At 50.4% G+C, this 22,787-nt stretch overlaps 1 protein-coding gene and 2 long non-coding RNA genes across 3 annotated transcripts in view; 2 read left to right on the top strand and 1 right to left on the bottom strand.

The window, feature by feature from the left end:
* The window catches only part of PHLPP1 (PH domain and leucine rich repeat protein phosphatase 1), a 214,813-nt gene extending 211,282 nt beyond the window's left edge, over positions 1–3,531 (top strand). Inside the window, exon 17 of the mRNA XM_082416908.1 lies at positions 1,377–3,531. Within this exon, the coding sequence (XP_082273034.1) occupies positions 1,377–2,537 (1,161 nt within the window). The 3' untranslated portion in view covers positions 2,538–3,531. The remainder of the gene's footprint in view (positions 1–1,376) is intronic.
* On the bottom strand, positions 2,925–10,364 carry LOC309639574. Its single transcript, XR_014251757.1, has 2 exons — positions 10,268–10,364; positions 2,925–10,233 (listed from the first exon to the last, which is right to left on the bottom strand). It is a non-coding gene; the product is annotated as an uncharacterized lncRNA (long non-coding RNA).
* Positions 10,365–11,149: 785 nt separating this feature from the next.
* Positions 11,150–22,787, top strand: part of LOC309639571 — a 160,337-nt gene continuing 148,699 nt past the window's right edge. Inside the window, exons 1-2 of the long non-coding RNA XR_014251754.1 lie at positions 11,150–11,189; positions 11,590–11,884. This is a non-coding gene — a long non-coding RNA (uncharacterized lncRNA). The remainder of the gene's footprint in view (positions 11,190–11,589; positions 11,885–22,787) is intronic.

The following is a 22,787-nucleotide window of genomic DNA, read 5'->3' as shown; positions in this document are numbered from 1 at the left end:
TTCTGCTACATAAATGCGTCACAGTTGGTGCTTCAGAGGTTTCTCCTGCTTTCTCTGCCTCCCTCTTCCTCGCTTTGTCTGTATCACTGCGTTGGTTTTTTAAATTTCCCTGCCATGAGGTATGCCCCCCAAATACACACACAGACACACACACACACACACACACACAGACAAAATCATTGATTCTGATGTGGTGAGAACTTAAAGGGCTGGGCAGAACAGCCAGGGTAATTTTTGACAAATTCCACATTTTGGGGAAGAACAAATATATTAGGAGAATTAAGAGAGTTGAAAATTGTGCTTGAAGCCCCGCTTTAGTAATTTTACTTCGAATTGTGCTGCCTGCTTGTATGCGTGGCGGGATTGTCTGCCGAGCTGGGGGGCGCCCCCCCAAATGAAGGAATGTGGTAGGGTTGGGAAGGGAACGGGTATTCTCCGGAAGAAACACTTGCTTCGAGGGAGATGGTTAGACCATCACTATTCCCTCATCCCAGACACACATAAAAGTTGTCCTAATGGAGCCTCCTCTGGAAAAGGTGTTAAAAATAGGGGCATGTAGAGGCACGTCCTAGACCCGAGAACCTCAAACTTGAAGAATAAAGAACAGAGCAGGTACACCCTGGGATTATCTCCCCTCCTCTCCTCCAGCTTCAGAGTAAAGGCTTTTTATTGGCAAGTGGTCTGAAACTTTGGTTCGTGGTTTAAGTGGCGTGAACTCAGCTGGACTGAAGCAGGAGACTTCGTCGTCTCCATTTGCTGCCAGGAAAGTGAGTTCAGGCAAGCGGTAGGAGCTGGCACTTCTTAAGGATCTACCTCTCCAAACGCGATCAGTCGTACCCAGCTAGTCACCCCAAGATTTCCCCACCAATCGTTTTTAACCTTCTTACGTTTAAAACAGTGCCTTTCCCCTCACTTCTGGACCTTCAGACATTCCCGCCCCCGATGGTTGATGTGCTTTGGGGAGTGACCTAAGATTCCGGGCGTTATCTGGAACGCACCTGCCTCGGGGGCTGCTCGGCACTGGCTCATTCAGCAAGGCTCTTCCTCTCGGGACCCCCGTGGGTTCCAGGAGGCGCTAATGCTGCCATGTTGCTGTGTCAGGTGATGGTCTGCTTTGGAGATAGACGGGTCCCAATAAAGGGAGTAACTGAGATACTTTCCATTTGTCCCTCCTGCTTCTTACCTGCCCCGGGGCTTCTGCCCCAGGGTTCTGATGACAGGTGGGCATGAACCACTCACAGGAGGGTGGGCAGCCCCTCCCCCCGTGGACCGCGTGTCACGCTCCGGTGGTCCCCCAGGCAGGAGGCCCCAGGGAAGCCGCACGTCGCCCCGCGTGCTCCATGGTAACGTCTGTTTGGAAACCCCTCTTCTTCCAGGATGGCAAAGTGAACGGAGTGACCGAGTCCACGCGCATCCTGGGCTACACGTTCCTGCACCCCAGCGTGGTGCCCCGCCCCCACGTGCAGTCGGTGGCCCTGACTCCGCAGGACGAGTTCTTCATCCTGGGCAGCAAGGGCCTGTGGGACAGCCTGTCCGTCGAGGAGGCCGTGGGGGCCGTGCGCAATGTCCCCGACGCCCTGGCCGCCGCCAAGAAGCTGTGCACGCTGGCGCAGAGCTACGGCTGCCGCGAGAGCGTCAGCGCCGTGGTGGTGCAGCTCAGCGTCCCCGAGGACAGCTTCTGCTGCTGCGAGCTCGGCGCCGGCGGGCCCGTGCCGCCGCCCAGCCCCGGCACCTTCCCGCCCTCCGTCAGCATGGTCATCAAGGAGCGGCCCGCCGACGGGCTGGGCGTGCCGTCGTCCAGCAGCGGCCTGGCCTCGGAGATGAGCAGCGAGCTCTCCACGTCCGAAATGAGCAGCGAGGTGGGGTCCACGGCCTCGGACGAGCCCCCGCCGGGCGCCCTGAGCGAGAGCAGCCCCGCCTGCCCCAGCGAGCCGCGCTGCTCGCTGCACCCCGCCTGCCCGTCCAGCTCCTTCCAGCGCCAGCTGTCCAGCGCCACCTTCTCCAGCGCCTTCTCCGACAACGGCCTCGACAGCGATGACGAAGAGCCCATCGAGGGCGTCTTCACCAACGGCAGCCGGGTGGAGGTGGAGGTGGACATCCACTGTGGCCGCGCCAAGGAGAAGGAGAGGCAGCAGCCCCTGCTGCAGCTGCCGGCCGAGGCCAGCGACGAGGGCATCGTCATCAGCGCCAACGAGGACGAGCCGGCCCTGCCCCGGAGGGCGGACTGTGCCGCCGTGGGGACCATGGGGCGCCGGCGGGCTAACGGCTCCGTGGCGCCCCAGGAACGGAGCCACAACGTGATAGAGGTGGCCACGGACGCGCCTCTCCGCAAGCCGGGGGGCTATTTTGCAGCCCCGGCTCAGCCGGATCCTGATGATCAGTTCATCATTCCCCCGGAGCTGGAGGAGGAGGTCAAAGAGATCATGAAACACCAGCAGCCGCCGCCGCCGCCGCCGCCCTCACAGCTCCACGTGCAGCCGCCGCCGCGGCAGTGCCCGGTGGACCAGCTGCCGGACTCCTGTGACACACCGCTATGACCCACTGCGCGCTGCTTCAAAATAAACTAACCAACAAAGGCTGAGTTGCCAGAGCCTCCCGGGCTCCCATTAAACCAGGGGTTTACTCCACGCCCTTCTCCCATACGCTTTCCCAGCCTGTCTTTGCAGCCAGTCTGTAGGGTCCCCTTCTGTTGGTCATTTTTTAAAATAATTACCACTTTTCTTCTCGTGATGCTGTACCAATATGATTTAAATTTGTTAACTTCTTCCCCTAACATATCAGATGTGTAAAGACAAAGAACAAAAGGTTTAATATATTACAGAGAAACAGTTAATGTTAATACTTCTTAAAGTGGCTTTGTGTTGTTTTGTTTGTCTGGAAGGCAGGGCAGGTTGCCAGTGCTAAATGATTTAATAATACTGTAATTCTGTATTTCTTTGCGGGAGGCGGGGGGAAGCCTTTTTTTTTTTGTCTTGAAAATGATAGACATTTGTAGAATATGGAGACTAACTCCTAGGAGTTGCTTTACTCTGTCAGGTGACCTAAGTCACTGGGATTCACTAATTTTCTCTGAGAGAACAGTTGATTGAAAAATTTCTATTGTAAATAGCTCAGTGTTGTATAGTGATGCTTCACATGTTTTGTAGTTTTGGCATAAGGGACTAAACAACTGACTTCCCTCCCCTCCCCCTCTGACACACCTTCCCGCCCACACACCCCCATCCCCCCACCTTTTTAATTCACTGAATGATGAGCCTGAGCATTGCTAAGAGCATTGCTGTTCAAATAAGGTGGACCTTAGGCCACTGGAAACGAACCTGCACCCGAGGGGCCTCGGACCCTTTTTCTTCCTCTCCTGTTCCCACCCAGCCTCTTTTGCAGACACTTTGTAATTGTGTTCCTTAATGCTGCCACAATCAGCATGATTGTATAGAATTCAGTTAGATCATTTACATACCAAGAGTTATATTAAAGCAGAATGCACAAATGAACATGTCATTTTTGTTATAATAAATATAAAATTTACAAGTATTGGACCCATCTGCTTTTGTCTCAAGAGCCAGATGTGTCTTGCAGATGATCACACCCAGCTTGGGTTTGGAATGAATGCATGTAACTTTGGGGTCATCAGATATCTCCGACTTTGATTTTTTTTGAAGGGAAAATACCCAACAGGTTAACCTACATTGAACGAACGTAGTGAAATCAACCCTGTGGTTAACAATACGCGTAGCTGGTCTTACAGCCTTTCTGTTTCTTCTTGTTATTGTGTAGGGTAGATGGTAAAAGGGGAATAGATGAGGTTGCATAGAGGAGATCCCTGGAAAACTCCCAGAAAACCAAATTGGTTTCCAGTTCTCTCAAGGCCCCCTCAGTCACCTGAACATGTTAATAGATCTTTTTATAAAAATTGGAGTATAGTTGATTAACAATGTACACCGGAGCTGGTTGCCTCGCTCTCTACCCCTAGCAGAAATAATGTCAGTGCAGTGGGGTCCACTAGGAAATCCGGTATTCCTAGCTGACTTACTGGCCCCATTTACAGACTCTAGTGCCCCACCCCTCCCCGCCGACCCTGCATCTTGTGAACCATGTTTTGGAGATGCTGCAGGTCTTCTCTCTTGTCTCATGTGGACCAGCTTCCCAGGTAGAATGGTTTTCCTTCTTCAGATCTGCCCTCCAGTGGTACCTGGCTGGTTCAGTGACAGGACATGGCAACTAGTCTTTCTTGTAGACTCGGTAATGGCCTGTCCGTCCCCTGACTAGGTGGCCAGATCAGAGGACCCCCCCCCCTTGTCTTGGTGACGTCCGTTCTTCATTCCGTGTCAGGCTACTTGTACACCATGTACTTTGAAAACCACTAAGGCTGTGGAAGAAGATTGAGTTCCTCTCAGCCCCATAAGGGACCCAGTGACCAAGGGACGAGACTGCCCAAGCCCGGGCAGAGCTCTCTGCTCTAGAGCCGGAGCGAAACCATCTCAGGATCCCTGCGCCCAGCCCCACCCCCCAGCACCTTGCTGCCCAGTCGCCCCTCTGCTCCAGGCGGATCGGAGCAGACTTGAGAGGCTCTGGGTTTTCACCCCGGAAGCTTTAGTCACTACAGAAGATCTGGGCTGGCTCTCTGACCTCCTCGGTGCCTAAATCCCCTGTGGACAGGGCTCACCGGTTGCCTTGCGCGGGGCCTGCCCAGACGGTCAGTGTGGCTCCGATTCCACGGCAGCTCCCTTCCAGAGGAGCCAACACGTCCACCCTGAGCATGGCCAACAGAGGCAGCAATAATTTGAGGAGTCCACGATGGGTCCCACAGCAACTGCTTGTGCCAGGGGCAGCCGCTGGGCCCAGCAAGTCCCAGGTGGGGGCTCACCTCGCGTCCTAACGTGTGTGGCTGACTGGGAGAAGGGGCACAGGCCTGGCGCTGCTGTTCTCCTAAGGCCGCCAGTTCAGTGAGTGCTTGCTTCTCAGTTTCTTAGACCATTCAGTCACATTGAGCACGTGCCGCATATAAGGTACTATGGAGATAAAGGACAAACCTTTGCCCTTTGGGAGCTTGGGGTAAATAGGCATGTGGGTGAAAAGTAAGAGATGAGCACATATGAAGCGGCTAAAGATGCGGAGACCTACTACTGGGCCTCCTTGCTCTTGCCTAGGGGCCTCCCAGTTATTGCCTGAGGAGGAGTTTCTTTTCACTTCTGCTCAGCAAGGTAGCATCTAATAATGTACGCAGAACTGCTTATAAAACTGGGAAGTGCTTAATTGAAGATTCCTCAAAGCCACGCAGGATCTCCAGGGTGAGTATGAGGGGGAAGGGCATCCCCCAGCCCCACCCCACACTCTGTCCTTCCTGCTGGGAAGGCCAGCGAATTGGGAAAGGGTTGGCGGGTGGGTGGGTAAGAGGTTGGAAGCTCTGACGGGGCTCGCAGCCTTGCTAATAGACTCAGAGCTCCCTACCGAGGACCCTGGAAGTTGCTTGGTGTTGGGTCAGCCACAGGCTGCCACGTGTGTGCCCACAGAATAGTGGCTTTCCAGAGGGCACCAGGGCCAGGCTCCGGAGCCCCGACTCCCAATCTGACCTGGTTTCTCTCGATTGCTTTTGTCACAGCACCACCTGCTGGTGAGATTAGATTTTGGGTGGAAATGGGCATGACTCTTGGTCTTTCTCTTGCCCCTCTTCCAAAAGAAAGTTTCAGTTACTTTCATTCCTAGACACCTGACAGAAAGCAATCTCCAGCACTGTTAGGTAGTCAGAGAAATGTTAGGGACACTGACGTGCAGATATATCAAGATGTGTAGCCGGAATCATAGCATCGGCCTGGGAGAGAGGAAGTCCGTCTCCAACATCCATCTAATTCTCCATTCCCCACAGGGAAAAATAAATAACTCCCCCTAACACGCCTTGGATCTGATAGGGCAACACCAGCTCATTGCTGGCACTGCCCAACGGGGAGAAAGAACCATTCCCACGCGAACACTCATCAGAAGGCACTTTGAATTGACTCTGACACGTCAGGAAACAGAATTTTTGTACAGTGTGGGGTTGTGGTATCTGCCCTCCCTTCCTCCCAACCACGTAATTTATAGATAGTAAAGCCTTATGTAAGTGGAAGTATTGTCATTGTTGTAAGTAAAGAACTAATAAGGGTGGTCAGATAGAAAATAATTGGGAACACAGCAAAAGTAGTTTTTTACATTAAAAACTCCCAGAGAGGGAAGAAAACAAAAACTCCTAGGAAACATCTGCTGGAACTGTTACAGGAGGGAGGGATGATGTCATGGTAGAAAAAAATAGGCTTTCCTCATTTTTTGCCATTGAATTGCATTTTCTTTCAGTTCATCCCCCCAAAATGCATTTTGTGCAAATGGATCTGTGCAAACTTTATTTCCCTATTGTTGTTCACCTGTTGTGAACTGATTCCTGTTGCTGCGTCTTTGAAAGATGGCTCTCAAGGTTGTCCCCTCACCCCACCCTTACCAAAATCGCAACCAAGTTCAGACTTAGCTTGGCAGATCCACTGCCCTGATCGGTAACAAAGCAGGAACTACATCTAGCAGACGAAGCTTTGGGCGAGTGAGAGGAAGCAAGCTTGCCTCACACCCACCCGATTCACCATGTCCGTTCGCGCCACGCGTTTGGGAAGCACCAGCCAGAGCCGCCACTGTGCTCAGCTCTGGGCCCCTGCCCAGGACCACAAATGCAGCGGGGCTTGGGTGCCACGGTGGCTGTGCTGACCTCCTGAGGTCTTGGTCTCAGCCAGGTGAGGGCAGACTACAGGCCCTACATGTTGCCCCCTGCCTTCTAGAAGACTAAGGTTGAACCTTGACAGGAGGAAAGGGGCCAAAGGGTCCCCGAGGCCGCCTTCCACTTTTCAGGCTGTGTGGTAAAGTAAAAAGCCACGCTGTCCCCTGCCCTGAATTTAAGGACCCATAAACAAGTGCTGCTTTTGTTGGGCTCCAGTTCATTAGTCCTTTCATTTTCTTCTAAATCAGAAACACAATGTTCTATCCTGTTCAAAGGGGGAAGGGCAGAACACGTGGAGAATTTTCTCCCGTCTGCTTATGACTAGAACTTCTCCCATTGTCATTCCTCTCTTTTTCTAAAGCTGTGGAAGTAAAACTGGCTTCAGACTGAAATTTCAAGTACTTTTCTAGTCATTACTATTTCTTAGGTCTTATTCCAATAAACTGAACTTCCCCCTAATTCCTAATCTTATCTATTGGAAGAAAGTTGAAATGGCAACTAAGATCATTTTCCCAAATGGTGCAACTCCAGCTGTTGCCTTTTCCTGAACTCATTTACAGGTCATTTGCCTTTCTGAGTCTTTAAGAAAACTGTTTTGCAGTTGTTAACATTTGGAGGTTCTTTTTTTTTTTTAATGTGGACCATTTTTAAAGTCTTTATTGAATTTGTTACAATATTGCTTCTGTTTTATGGTTTGGTTTTTTGGCCCCGAGGCGTGTGGGATCTTAGCTTCCCAACCAGGGATCAAACCCGCACCCCCTGCATTGGAAGGCAAAGTCTTAACCACTGGACCGCCAGGGAAGTCCCATTTGGAGGTTCTTAAATCAGTTTTCCACTTAACAGAAATTGCCCTGTAAGCCAGGAATAAATCATGCACGCAAAATAAAGTCTTTTGTTTGTTTGATGGTCTACAATGCATTTTAACAACTACTCAAATACTCCTTTTCCTAGAGGTTTCAGTAGGTTAAAGATAGTTCATTGAAATGTGGCCCACCCCTGCTTATCCTAAGCACAATCACCCCCACTGTTTCCTCAGGAGCTGAAACCACCATCTCTCACAGGTAAACCCACAGGACTTTTTTCCTGGAAACTTCATTAGGCATGTGTTTCAATGCTGTCTGCAAATAATTTGCATATACCCTTCATGTAAACATTTTTGAGTCCTCCAGCTTTCAAATTTAAAATCTCATCATGATATTCCTTAGATTACAACATGTTGGGTTTTGTCTTCACTCCTTTTCTGTTACCAACACATGTTCTAAGGGATGAGACGCTGCGTGTTGGGGAAAGGGCCACGGGCAGGAAAGCCCTAGCCCACCTGTGTGACCACAGTGGCGCCTCTCCTGTCCATTTCCATCCATTCTGAGCATCGTGGGGCAGGAATGATCTCGAGAGTTCACCCAGTGCCCACTTCTAGGCAGAATCCAAACTGTTGCTCTGCAGAGTGGAATTTTGTTTTTTCCAAAGATAGAGGCTCTCTGACCTCCTTCATAAACTGTTGACCACCTACAGGCAGAAGTTGAGTCCCCACTCTGTGCAGAAGTGCCAGGGTGGGCGGAGCACAGTGAGAAGCCCACAAGGATGAAAAATAAAGCACATTTTAAAAGATAACGCTACTGGACTTCCCTGGTGATGCAATGGTTAAGAATCCGCCTCCCAATGCGGGGGACACGGGTTCGAGCCCTGGTCCGGGAAGATCCCACATGCCACGGAGCAACTAAGCCCGTGCGCCACAACTACTGAGACTGCACTCTAGAGCCCACGAGCCACAACTACGGAAGCCCGCGCGCCTAGAGCCCATGCTCCGCAACAAGAGAAGCCACTGCAACGAGAAGCCCACGCACCGCAACGAAGAGTAGCCCCCGCTCGCCGCAACTAGAGAAAGCCCGTGCGCAGCAACGAAGACCCAACGCAGCCAAAAATAAATAAATAAATTTAAAAAAAAGATGACGCTACTACTGCAGAGACCCACATAACCAAGAATGCAGGGAGACGGGGTGGGTCTCCAGGTCTGAGATCGCAAAGGGCCAACCCCAAGCTCGGAACTGTCTGTAAATCCCAGCCCCGCAGGGTGGTCACTGAGATCCAGTGCTGTGAGGAGTTCTTCCCGTCCACCAGCGGCCTTCAAACGTTCCTGCTGTGACTTCCTGAGGGATGATACTGACTTCCCACCTCCAGTGAACAAAGAAGGGGGAAGGGCCCACCTGCCACCAGCTGCTCCTCATTAACGCCCAGCTCGGATTCCTTCCTGCAATGGAGAGCCAGTAATAACCTTGACCGCTTCTACCCTAGAAGCCTTGCCACAGAGCCTCTTCCAAGTGTGCTGAGCGCAGAGGGTGCAAGGATAGAGCAGATGGACGCTGGGCCTGCTTTTACGGAGCTCTGAAGACTCAAACTCTTGGGACGGAAAAGAACAGAAAGACCAATGCTCCTTTGCTCTGCCCATCAAACACCATCACAACCATTTCCTAGCTGTTTTTCTCCAATAGGCAGGGTTTTATTTTGAGCAACTCTGAAATTCTACACACCTGTGGAAGATAGACACAGCAGCTGTCTCTAGTACGCTGACCTCAGAGCTCCCTCTGCTTCACGTTTAATTCCTTTTCTGCAACCCATCCCTTGGTACCATACCTGAGATACACACGCCCATTTGTTTAAAAAAAAAAAAAAGTTTGCAGCCTTTTCCCCTCCACTCCAGCACACTGAGGATGGGCCTCACTCACTTGCGGAGGCACAAGGCTCTCCACATCCAGGGTTGAAGATGGGTCCCTTGGCCTCCACTGGAAATCGCTGACTTGTTACTTTAGCGGGGCTTCTGCTACAAGCCGCCTCAAGATGTCCAAGCGCCTGTCCTAGAGATGAGTCCAGCCCTCCCCCTTTTCACTTCCAGCTGGGCCAGAAATAAAACCACTGGTTCATGCAGATGGCGCCCTGCCTACTGTTTGCAACTTCCAGCCGCCTCCATCCCTTCGGTCCTGGCCTCCTCCCCTCGCCTCTCCTCCCCATTCACGCCCTCCCTCCCAGCCATTCAGCTGCCCTGGTCTGGCTGCTGCTCACCGCGGTCACCGTGGCGGGAGGGAGGATGGGGCTGGACGTTGCAGCGGCTGCCACAGCCGATCACTGCCTTGTTCAACCTCTCCGCTTTGGCCCCCATCCCTCTTGCTTGGCCTCTGAGCCGGCTATAACTGCTGCTTCTCCGCCACAGTTTGCAGGCTCTTCTGCCAGATCCTAAGAGATGGGTTCCGCGCTCCTCCCTTCACCTCTCACTCTCACTCAAGGCTCGTCCTGGGGGCGCTCATCGTTCCCCCCCCACCGCCCATGTCCACACCGCCTCCTGGACACCTCCCTCGCAGGACTCAGGCGCCACAAACCCAACGTACCTCAAACCTGCACCTCCTGCAAGCCCGACGCTGGCCGAACCTGTCATCGGTCACCAAGTCCTGTCAGTTCTACTTCCTAAACCCTCCTGGTGGAGGAGATGGACAGTGAATAAGCACCTCCTGGTGGAGGAGATGGACAGTGAATAAGCACATCTTTAAAAATGAACATGATTATTTCAGATGTAAAAAAAAAAAGTGAAGAAAACAGAAGAGGAAAATGGAATCAAGAATGATATTTGACCTAAAACCTGATGAAAGGAAGACAATTAGGATCTGGAGGCAGAAAATTTCAAGCAGAGGAAACTGCAAGGTCAAAGCCCCGGGGTGGGGACCGCGAGTGTTGGGATATTAGGGGAGGGGCCCTTATCAGCTTCCCTCCTCCTTGCCCCGGCTCTGAACCAAAGGCGAAATAAGAGGAGCAATAAGCAGAAGGGGCAGAAAGGTCACCTTTACTGCTTAACGCTGACAATGGAGAATGCGGGCTGTGTCACTGGGTGAGGGGGCTTCCGACTACGGAGCCCCCTCAGCAGGCAGCCGCTAGGCGGAGGCGGAAGCCCTCAGGGCTCTGGGGCAGAGAGCGCCCCCTGGGGGCGGGGAGGAAGCTGAGAACGCGGCTCCCGAGGGGGCGGGGCGCGGGCTGCGCATGCTCAGTGTGTCCTCTCAGACTCCCGCGAGGGAACGCTGGCGCCGCCCTGCAAGACGCGTCCCGGGGCTGCAAGCCTGGCGTCCTCAGGCTGGCGGCGTGGTTAGAGCTCGGGAACCCAGGGCCGGAGGGTGTGAGATGAGGCCGCAGACCTCGGCCAAGGCCAGGGGGCTGAGAGAGAAGATCTCGTCTTCCAGGAGGTTGGCGCAAGGCAGGTGCTTACTAAACAGTTTCTCAAGGGTCCTCACGCTCAGGCGCCGTCCGCTCGGCCTGAGCCCTCCGGCCCCCGACGCGCAGCTGTGCGCCTCGCGCCGCGGCCTCTGGGCCCCATCCCTGCATTTCCCGTGCGATGCAGTCACCGTAAATGTCCACCCAGTAATGGACGAAAATCCCAATTCGCCTGATTTCAAACATTTGGAAACTGCCTCCTGTAAGTCCTCTCACACTGGTCACGCTTGGGGTTCGGGTTTTTGACTGGGAATTTGTGGCCCCAGCGCTGTGTCCCCGAGTCGGGACTGGCCTGGGTGGCTTTTGAGCAGCACAGGGACTCGGCCTTTACTGGGCAGGGCATCACTCTTCCCCAGGCCCCCGAGGCTGAGGTGTGTGGGCGGCGGCGGGAGGAGGAGAATCACCGGAAGTTCAGGATTATCACCCGCTCTCCCCAGGAGACTCCCAGGAGGTCCGCTCAGCCTCCGCCAGCTCCTACCTGGCCCCGGCGACCTGAGAGCAGGAGGGAAGAGCTTTTTAAGCCAGGGCCGAAATCCGGCCTTCCTCTGGGTGGCTTTGGACGTGTGGATTCATTTATTTTCTCCTCTGCTTCTATTTTGCAGCGCTTTTACCCAGGGTTGTGAGAAAGAAATTCAGGGGTGCCCGCCGTGGTGATCTCTCTGACGGAGTGAGAACCAGAACTAACTGCGAGTTTCTGATACTCAGCAAAATGTTACTTTCCTCCCTGGATTGATGAACATGACTCGTGTTAATTCAGCTATTGGCAGGAGCTGCAAGGTCACGCGGGGCACTACGGTTTCGCTGGTCTGCAGACAGTCCCTTCCCTTCGGTGCGGAGAGACCCTTCCCCTGTTTGAGTCCTGCTGTTGGCCCTTCAAGCGGCAGCGCGTTGGCACAGGTATGAGGTGGAACCCTTTTCAGCTGTTTGGGCGGAGTAGACATCGGCCGCATCCCCACATTTCCTCTGGTTGAACTTAGTAGAGTTCTTGGCGCTGTGAGAGATGCCTGGTGAGCTGCTCCCACCCACCCACTCCAGGGTCACCTGCCCAGGGTGTGTCTGTGAATTTCCTGGGGACGGATGACTTTGGCCGTGGTTAGGCATTCCCCTGTATCTCTCTATTTTAAATTGCTGATTTGACCCAGGACAGGCCATTTCACATCCTCCGTGATCAATAAATATTAAGTAAATTATCCAAAACCAAGTGGAAACCGCAGTCTGGACAATGAGCTGATTTATGCCTTTAGTGAATCTCAGCCATTGTCACCGCGGTGAGCAGCCTTGGGCGCTCGCTGCTCTCATGTCATTCTTCACATGACATGAGCCGAACAGGCACCGTTTGGGGGTTTTCTCAGGGAGCAGAACTCTTCCCAGCAGATGAAATGCTTGTGGCCTGGTTGCATAAGATTGCCCTAGGACCGCTGCTGGGCCCCAGGGGAAGGTGTGTGGACAAAGCTGGCGCCAGAGGGACACCAGCGCTATCAGCGGAAAGCCTTGTGAGGAGGTGGGTTTCTTCTGGCCAGTGCCAGCCGGGGAGGGAGCACGGAGGACAGTGTGGTCTCCCCAGGGGCGTGTGTTCAGCCCTGGGATGCGCCAGAGGAACCACTGGGTGTGGGAAGAAAATATCAGAACTTCCCTTTTTGTTTGTTTGCATTTCTGAAAGTTGTGAGAGTTAAATTCATACACGGCGTCGGACACTTGCTTTACTTTAGTGGTTGGCTTAATCTTGACAGTAGCCCTGGGAGGTGAAGACTATTATAATCCTCATTTACACAGGAAGCTGAGGCTCAGAGGGTTCCAAGGATCAGCCCCGGGTCAGGTCACCGCCAGGAGGTGTCAGAGCAGCCTGGCTGGCTCCCCACTGTCTCTTATCACCATTTTTTAACCATTTCGTGGATGAGACCATCTTCACCATGTGGTACACGTATGTAATGTATTAATACACACGCGCACGCACAAGCACACACACACATACTGCAGGCTGCAGCTTCGTTTTTCTCTGAGAAGTAAAAGTTTGAAAGCCCTGGGACCGAGCCCTCTGTGAGAATAAGAGCCAGGTGCCTGCTGGCTCTGACCCAACAGTGGGAATTCAGGCAAGTCCCTTGGGCTCTGGGGACCTCAGTTTGTAACAGGAAGGCTGTGGATGCAGCAGCCTTGGGTCCTTTCCAGCTCCGTCATTCACTGCTCCCAGGACAGCACTATGGCAGGAGATTAATCCCCCCCCCCGATTATTCCTTAATGAAACAAAAGTTTGAGTTTAGGGCAAGTAGCAGTTTTCCATTGCATTTAACTGCCTGTCTCACTGGGAGTGCTTCAGGAATCGTCAGCACTTTGGATAGTTTGGGACCTTTTCATGCTAGATGGATCTGATCTTGCAAAATTTAGCTTGAAAAGGAAGAGGGCTTTGGGGTTTTTTTGTTGTTGTTGTTGGGTTTTTTTGTGTGGGGGGCGGAATGTGTCTGTGGATCTATCACTAGACAGGACTGTGTTCTCGCTGCCTTAGTGAAGAGGGACTGCCCAGGAGAGCAAGGGGGCAGGCTGGTTTGTACTTGGGGAGGATCCAGGATGTCACAAACCAGATGACAGCACGGGAGAGGTCTCATGACTGAAAAAGGAAAGGTCTGTCGAGTACGATGCAATTTATGGATAGGGAGCTACTTTTTATAGGAGGGGGAAGTATAACTCTGAGGTAAGACTTGAGCACAAACCATATTCGGGAAATTTCTGGTGTGTTGCGTTACCTTCCTGTGGAGGGTACTGGAGAGGGAAAGGGGGGATTACAGCCAGACCTTCGGAAGGTTAGGGCACAGATTTGCAACCAACATCAATATTTGGGACCCCCATTTATGTTGTCACTCTTTTACACTTGGTTGATTGTTTAAATCACTAGATAGATTTTTTTAAATGATGATCATAGAAACGTATTCATCTTTAAGGATTTGGGTCCACCTTTCTTTACACATTCTTTTCTCATTCTAAGATTTTAAATGGGCATCTTATAAGCTCCTTGAAGGGGAGACCTTGTCTTACTAATATCTGTATCTCAGGACTTGCCCTGCACCTAGCACATAATATTCTTTCAACACATTTTTATTCATAAAAGAATGCACCAACTTTGCAAACACCTTGTGGGCTTTTTAATTGGTACCCTTCCTTTGCAGCACTAGAAATGACTAACTGTCTTTAGAAAGGTGCCAGAAATGGAACAAAGGCTTCTCTCACCCCAGAAGCCACAGACACATTTTAAAATATAACCAATAATGTCTTTTTCTGACTAGAAGATAATGCACACAAAAAGCTGGAAAAGTTAGGAAGCTTAATGAGGAAAAAAGCTGAGCCATGATCCCATTAACACATTGCCATTGTTTTATTTCTTTCCAGTCTTTTGTCTATGTACCACTTTTTTTTTTTTTCCTTTTTCTGAGCAGAGAAAGGTTTATTGCAGGGCCAACCAAGGAAAATGGGTGGCTTGTGCTCAAAAAACCCAAACTCCCTGATGGTTTTTAGGGAAAAGTTTTTATAGGCAAAATTTGGGGTGAGGGCTGCAGGGTGTGTGACTTTGTTCTGATTGGATGGTGGTGAGGTAACAAGGCAGTGTTCTGGGAATCTTGTAAGTGCCACTTTTTAATACACATTGTGGTTATGTTATATTCAATATCCTTTTTTTTCCAATTATGTGGTGATCATCTTCCCTTGTTAATAAAAATTCTTAGTAAACATTTTAAAAAGCTGTTAATATTCTGTCAGGTGAATGTATCACAGTTTGATCAACTACATCAATAATGGTGGTCATTTGGATGGTTTCTAGCCTTTTGCTGCTTTAAATAACACTGCAGTGAACATCTTTGCTATTATCCTGCTTAAAATTTATGAACAGTTGGAGCAAGAGGTAGGGAGCTAAGCTGTTACTCTCTGTAGTGTAGGAAGATGTGCCTTGGTTTCCAGATGTAGAGTAAATGCAGCCCCATAACGACGGTGAAGGTCAGTGTGTGGGGCGGTGTTATCTGAGGGAGGACAGTGATGAGGTCAGAACACCTGCTACAATTTATTTATTATTATTATGTTTTATTTTTGGCCATGCTGTGTGGCTTGCAGGATCTTAGTTCCCTGACCAGGGATCGAACCCGGGGCCTTGGCAGTGAAAGTGCCAAGTCCTAACCACTGGACCACCAGGGAATTCCCCATAGAACCTGCTACAAAAGGGGAAAGTGATATATTTTTTTTCTTCCTGGAAAAAGAAAGGAAATTCAGTAAAGAGAAAATTCTGATACAGCTTTGGGCTGATTTTTAAATAAACATCTCAGCTTCAAGAAGAAAAATCAAGATTTTTACTTTTCCTCTCTGCAAAGTGTTCCTTTAGTGACTGGTGGTTTATAGCAGATTTCAGTGGCCTGGGTTGTAAATGCCTAGAGACTGAAACTTGTAGCTGTGATTTCACGATAGGATTTCAAATGTCAAGACTACTTCCAAATATGGGGCACTTTGCAAACCTAGGACACTTGGTATTCACCGTGAACCCAGTGTGGCTTGATTTGTTCTTTAAGGACTTGAAAGTCTAGTGGAGGAAAAAAGTCATTGAAAAAATAATAGGAGCAGGAGTTCTGGAGCAGACAGCCTTGAGTTCAAATCCTGACTCTGCCTCTGACTAGCTGGGTGACCTTGGCAATTTCACCTCCCAGTGCTTTAGTTACTTGGTCTGCAAACTGGGGTTCATAGTACATAGTCATAGCACTCAGTGAGAGGATATGACATTAACATAGGCCTGGCTTGTGGGAAGGACTGGATTTCAAGTGTCTCAAACGCACAGAGAAGAGCAGCCACTCGGGTCAGGAACAGAGATGGCTTCACAGAGGGGCACTTTCTTCAGTGGTCCTTGCGGATGCTTGGGAGGTGGCTCACGGAGAAGTGGGATAACAGCAATCCCACCAGGGGAGCGATTGAATCAGGAAAGTGAAGTTGGGGTGCCAGAAAGAAGTTCAAGTTCTCTGAGCCCTGATTCTTAACTACTTTTGCTGGATCATTCTGCGTTTGTCAACATCTTCTTAGTTCACATTGTCCTGCCTCTTTTAAAAAAATTATTCTTCCAAGAATCATATATTATTAGAGCTTAACCAACTTTTTCTATGCAAACTGCAAGAGGGAAAAATGTTCCTTTTTTTTCCCCCTTTGATATTGAAGTTAGTATTACTGTTTAAGTAGTCTACTATAAACCGGCACACAATTGATGGACTTTAGTGTAGCTTATCTACTTTAAATACCATCTATATGGTGATAGCCCACTGTCTGCCGTATCTCTGCATGTGGATGTTTAATAAGTGTCACAAACTCATCCCATCCAAAAACAGCTTCTGGTTTTTTACCGCAAACAAATCCTCTCTTAGTCTTTCTCGTTACAAAAATGTCACAAGTAACCATCCAGTTGCTCCAGCGAACATCTCAGGAATCATGCTTGATTCCTCTTTCCCCCACCGCTGCACACAAGCCAGTTCACCGACAGAGCTGTCTGTTTCATCTTGAGAGCATATCCCAAACCATCCATGTCTCTGCATCTCCCCTGCTCGTCCAAGCCACCCTTCTCTCTCGTTTGGGCTTCTGTATGAGGGCCTGTTGTGGTACCATTCCTGTCAGTTTTCCACCAGAACCATCAGTGCAAAATAGAGAAGAGCATGCCGGGTTCCAGAGGAGCAGTCTTCAGTGGCCTCCATCATTCTAGAGTGACCCCAACTTCTCATGAGGGCTGCACAGCCCAGTACGGCCCCATCACTTCCCTGCCCACCTTTGCCACTCTCACCCTCGAGTTTACCCTCTAACCTCAGCACCAGTGATGTTTTGGTCCGGATAATTCATCATGGGCGGCTGCCCTGTGCACTGTAGGATGTTTAGAGTCATCTGCAGCCCTACCCACTAGCTGCCAGGAGCAACCCCCCACCCAGTGTGGCAACACAATTGTCCAGTATCCTCTGGTGGGCAAAATCGCCTCTGTTGAGAGTCACCAGTCACTTCACACTGGCTTCCTTCCTGCTGAACAAGATGAGCATCTTCCCACTTAGATCCATTATATCCTCTTCCTTAGATGGTCTCATGTCTGCCTCCTTCTCTGTTCTGATCTTGGCTCAGATATCACCCCCTCAGAAGGCTCTTCTTGACCACCCACACTAAGGGGGCCCCTTCGAAGTCACCCTGTACTGCATGGCTGCATTTTAATTTCTTCATATCCGTTGTCAGTACTGAAACGCGTTTGTGTATTTCTTTGTTCAGCATCCCTTCATTATGTTGTAAGCTTCATGAGAGTAGAAACTTGCCTGTCTTCATGAAGTATCCCAAATACGACCAACAGTACCAGGCCCACAGGTGGCAGGTGACAATAACAAATGTCCAACAGATACATAAATGACTTCCTCCTCCTTCACTGAGACTTTTTGGAAGGTCGAGGTGGGATTACAAAATGCTTGGGGACTTCCCCGGTGGCGTAGTGGTTAAGAATCCGCCTGCCAATGCAGGGGGCACGGGTTCGAGCCCTGGTCCGGGAAGATCCCACAAGCCGCGGAGCAACTAAGCCTGTGTGCCACAACTACTGAGCCTGCACTCTAGAGCCCACGAGCCACAACCACTGAGCCCATGAGCCACAACTACTGAGCCCACGAGCCACAACTACTGAAGCCCACGCACCTAGAGCCCTTGCTCCACAACAAAAAAAGCCACTGCAATGAGAAGCCCACGCACCGCAATGAAGAGTAGCCCCTGCTCGCCACAACTAGAGAAAGCCCATGTGCAGCAACGAAGACCCAACACAGCCAAAAAAAAACCAAACAAAAAAATGCTTGGGATAATTCCAGGACATGATTGCTGGAGAAAGTCTAGGGAGATTTTGTTTGACAACATCTTCTAGCCTGAGCTTTCTTAGTCTGGTGAGCTAAGTGCCGGGGGTCCCAGGTGAGTGACCCCATGGATCCAGTCTTCTTACTGAGGAGGTTCTGACCGAAAGGTCACTTCTGGGACAACCCAAGCAGGAGCCTGGCGGGTGGAGAGTATTAAGGTCATGGAGAGGTTGTTGACATAAAGGGAACATTGACTTCCAGGAAAGGGAAGGGGCCCTGATGGGAGCCAAGGTGTGGGAGGGCGGAGGTCATGTCCTAGGCGGCTGGGGGCACCTCTCCCTCCCCCGGCAGTGTGGCGTCCACCCCATCCTCCTGACCACTGCGTGGTCACACACAGCCCTCTCTTCGTCTCACAGGATGCATTTCCGGGGCTTCCAGCCAACCTCTTGACTCTCTTCTCTTTGCCAAGTACAAGGGCCAGTTCTGTCTCCTTCTGACCTCTCTGAAGCTGCTGATTAAGTGAATCACTTTCTATCTTCATTGTCTTTCCCACTCTTGGCAGGCTTCCTTACAGAAAAAAACCCTTTTTGCAAGATGAATATTGACCACAAAGGATATGTTTTTCCACTTTTTTTTTTTTCACATCTCATTTTTCAATCTCAGTTGATTCAACTTGTTGCAACTACAATACATTACAATTAAATATTGGAGGCAGAAGCTGGGGACAAAAGGCAATATTGATAGAATGTATGTTAACTATTGACGTTTTCAAGATAAAAATGAATCACTTTATTATTTCCTATAGACATACAATTGCTCAAAACAGCGCACTGCCAGGTGGCAAAAGCATCGATTAGTGTATAACGCGTGCCCACAGGATTGAGCGAAGTGTCCAGCACTCTTTGTGGCTTTTGTTCCCTTGCTGGAGAAACTCAAGCAAGAGTCTGTAGTTCTCTCTCTGACAGCAGTGTGCAGGGCTGGGATATCCGGTGTCTGGACTTCTGAGAATTTGTCATGTTTGCAGCCCTGTGGTGAGCTCATGCTGAGGAATGCTTTGCCTCCAGCTGCTGTCCCACCTGGGTAGAGCTCGGCAGCTCTAACTAAGAGTTTTGAAATCTTGGTAGAACATACTGGATTCTAAAACCTGCTGGGAGACTTTTGTCTCAAGAGGCTAAAGCCGGTGTGTCATTTTTGAGGATGACTCCAATACTAAATCCCTTTCCAATCCACAAATGTAAAGAACGGTTTTGTTCTAGGAAAACCATGAAGTAAGTTGAATGCACATGTTCAAAGGAAAGAGTCTTCTGTCTGAGATGATAAAGCTGTACCCACACCCCAACCTCAGTAACACATGTCCCCCTGTGTAATCCTCGTGTTCATATGTTCATCTGATGATATTGTCAGCATGCAGATCTCTCTTTATCAAGCAACTGCATATATAGAATAAATCCCCTTTGTTGTCTAAACCAGTCAGAGTGGGTTTTGGTTGTTACATGTGCAAGCATCCTAACCTGTAGAAACTCACTCGGAGGAGAAACTGAAAAACCAGGCCTGAGTTTACCTCTTGTCTTCCTTTCCTAGACCTGCCCTGATAAAGTATCACAAACCGGGTGACTTAAAACAACAGAAACTCATTCTTCCATGGATCTGGAGTCTAGAAACCAGACCGCAGGTTGGGTCCGGAGACGGGGCTGGCCTGGCATCTGGAGTTGGATTCAGTGCCCTGGAGGCTGGATCTTGTGCCGGGAGGGTCAGAGGTCAGGCAGAATTGGGAGCCTGAGAATAGCCACTCCAGGAAATGAAGGGCAGTCTTGACGAGTCCTAAACAAGTATTGGAACCGCACATCTGGCGCTGCGTTATCAGGGCTGTTGGTGTATTTTCCCCCACAGTGGTTCTCAACCCTGGCTCCACACGGGAATACTTGGGGTGTATTAAAAAATACTGATGCCAGCGTCGCACCCTGAGAAATTCTGATTTAATTGGCCTGGGGGTGGGACCTCCATGAGTATTTTTTTTTTCATTTATTTATTTATTTTTGGCTGTGTTGGGTCTTCGTTTCTGTGCGAGGGCTTTCTCTAGCTGTGGCAAGCGGGGGCCACTCTTCATCGCGGTGCGCGGGCCTCTCACTGTCGCGGCCTCTCTTGTTGCGGAGCACAGGCTCCAGACGCGCAGGCTCAGTAGTTGTGGCTCACGGGCTTAGTTGCTCCGCGGCATGTGGGATCTTCCCAGACCAGGGCTCGAACCCGTGTCCCCTGCATTAGCAGGCAGACTCTCAACCACTGCGCCACCAGGGAAGCCCCATGAGTATTTTTTAAAGCACCCTAGGTGACTCTTTTGCTTCCAGAGTGGAAAATCATAGTTGTTGAAGGACAAGCAGAGAAAATGGAGAGTTCTTTTTCCAGCTCCGGGTGAGGCAAGGACTCAAGAACCCCATTTAACACAACTGGAAACTAGAGCACTAATTATCACAGAAAAACAAGTTCTGACAGATTCCTTCACCTCTGGAGCCTCCTTTGGAGTGGGGAGGATGCATCCTGGCAGGGCCGCCAGGTCGCGGAGCCAGCTGGCCCAGAGGGCAAGGCCTCTTCCCTGGTAAACGGCAGCTTCCTCTCAGAATTCGGGTGTCTGCAAGGGAGGGTGGTGACACTGACGAGACTGTGGCCAGAAAATAGCACTGGCCCCAGAGTGGCACCAACTGATGTCCGCGGCAGGAGGACAGATGAGCCCCCTGGCAGGGCCCAGAAGGCACCACTGGCAAAACACCACAGGAGCGCCCTCGGGTGGCCCCCGGGGATAATGTAGGGGATGAGGACGGGGGTGGGGTGAGCGCTGCCCCTGTGGGTGGGTCACCCGCATGGAGAGAGCACCGCCGTCTCTGACTTCTGCTCAGAAGGAGGGCACGTGAGGCGTCCAGCCAGTGCTTCTAAATTTTGGGCCTGGCGCTTCCGTACAGGGCAAACTAATTAACCTTCCAGCCTCCGCGGCGGGGCGGGGGCAGAAAATACCAAGGCACCCTGCAGGCTTTCCAGAGGTTAATTATTTCCCATTTCAGCACCTCCGGGAAAGCACTGAGGTCCCTCATCATGGTCTCTTCCCCACCCTGTTTCCTCTCTCTGCACCCTTCCTTCAGGCTTGATCTCACGTTCACTTGAATTAAATTTCAGCCATCTAAAATGGCATAGCTGGCTGGAACTTAGAGTCTGACATTAGGAAAGCACCAGCGTTTTTATTCACTCCAGTCTCTTTCACCAAGTTAAAAGTCCAAGGCATCCTGTAGCAGAGGTGCCGATATTTGTACAGTGCCCTGCAGTTTACGGAGCACTTACATATGTATGATCTTGCCAAATCGTTAAATTCTGAAGACAGATGTAAATAGATCTGGACCTTGTACCATCTCTGCATTATTGGGTACAGGGGCTTCTCATCTCTAGACCACCTTACAATGAGAGATTTTTGGTGCTCAAGGAACTAACTCATTTTGCTGGAATTCAGATCAGAGCCGCCATATTGTGAACCTAAACTCTAAGGAATAGTGTTGAATCAAGACACACCTGTCTTCCAGGGTCCATCCGAGCAGACACGGCCCTGGGTGGTCATTTTCTTACGTCCAGGAGCAGCCCCGCTCCCTTTATGCCCTCCCTTCTCCAGCCTGTGCATTTAACCCCTGCAGACATGTGGTAAGAACGCACCCTTCCATCAGGGCTTACTGGGCGCTCGGATAATTCCCAGTAGGTCCTGAAGAGCCCTTGTAGTTGACCAGTGCCTGAGCTGACTCAGTTGGCCCCCCCATCCCTCCTCCCCCGGTCTGGCCCCCTCTGGGGTCCGTCTGTCCGGGATTTTCCTCTCCTGAGGAGGAGTGTTGTGCCAGTTCCTGGTAAACCAGACTTTGTAATAAAATCCTGCAGAAACGTATCTGCTCCGAGCATTAACCATTTGTATTGGCGTCCTGTCCTCCTGTTGTAGAGCCTCAGGACTCAGCCCGTGGTCTGTGCAGCCAGGGCCCTCGGGGTGAGGCTGTGCTGGGAACACGGGAGCCTTCTCCACGTGGAGTTTTCTGAGCGGAGCCCACCGTACGTGCCCTGGTGACTTACGCCTCTCTTCATGCACACATGACAGAGCTTTGCACAATGGGACTGCCCCATCCAGATTCCCCACCCAGTAGCCTGCTGACCCAGCGTTGTCTTTTCCCAGGCTTGTCTATATGCACACCCACCATAGGCCTGTGTGTTCACCCAGACACGTAATCCACATATGCAAACCCCAGGGGGAGCTAATATTGTCCAGTGGGTTCAGAGCGTGTCAATCATCATTCCATGATGGAGTCATCCACCAGCCTTCCACCGAATGGTCTAAACATGGACTAATGACACGGCCTAGAGCCGTCATTCCATTAGATGTCACAGATGGTGATTTTCTAGCTCTGTCATTCCTTCTGAAATGATTGGCTGGAATTCTTCTAGGAAAATAAACTTTCCCTCATGAACTTTTTTGGCTTTCCTGAATATAGTCTGTATAGGAAAGACAGAATAAATGACACCCTCATACTCTCCAATGGTGACCAGTTTTTTTCAGTATAATTATGAATTCATGGATTTTATATATTTCATGGGTTTCAATCCATTGCATTCATTATTCTTTTAAATGCTCAAATTGCTCCCACTTGGATCAGCGGGAGCCCTTTCAGGTTTTAGCTCCCGTGGCCAGTTTCCAATTATTTTGTTGTTCTTTCTTGTCTTTAAGGCATATTCCACCAGGTATACACAGTCAAAATACTGCATTGAAAAGCCACGGAGTCATTCTTTCTGTGTGAGGTTCTGCCAGCTGTTTTAATGTACATTAGGTTTGTTATACATTTTTTCTATGTCTGTATGCTTGACATTTCCATAATGTAAAGTTAAAAAGCACATGACCTCTAGAATCCCATAGAAATGAAAGGTCCGACGTGTAAGGATGTTTGTCACAGCAGTGTGCAGTGACCTGGAAC

Source organism: Balaenoptera physalus (genome assembly GCF_965194825.1).
Source record: "Balaenoptera physalus genome assembly, chromosome: 12".
Classification (NCBI taxonomy): domain Eukaryota; kingdom Metazoa; phylum Chordata; class Mammalia; order Artiodactyla; family Balaenopteridae; genus Balaenoptera; species Balaenoptera physalus.
The sequence above is the reverse complement of the archived record's forward strand: the minus strand, read 5'-3'. Positions and strand labels throughout refer to the sequence as shown.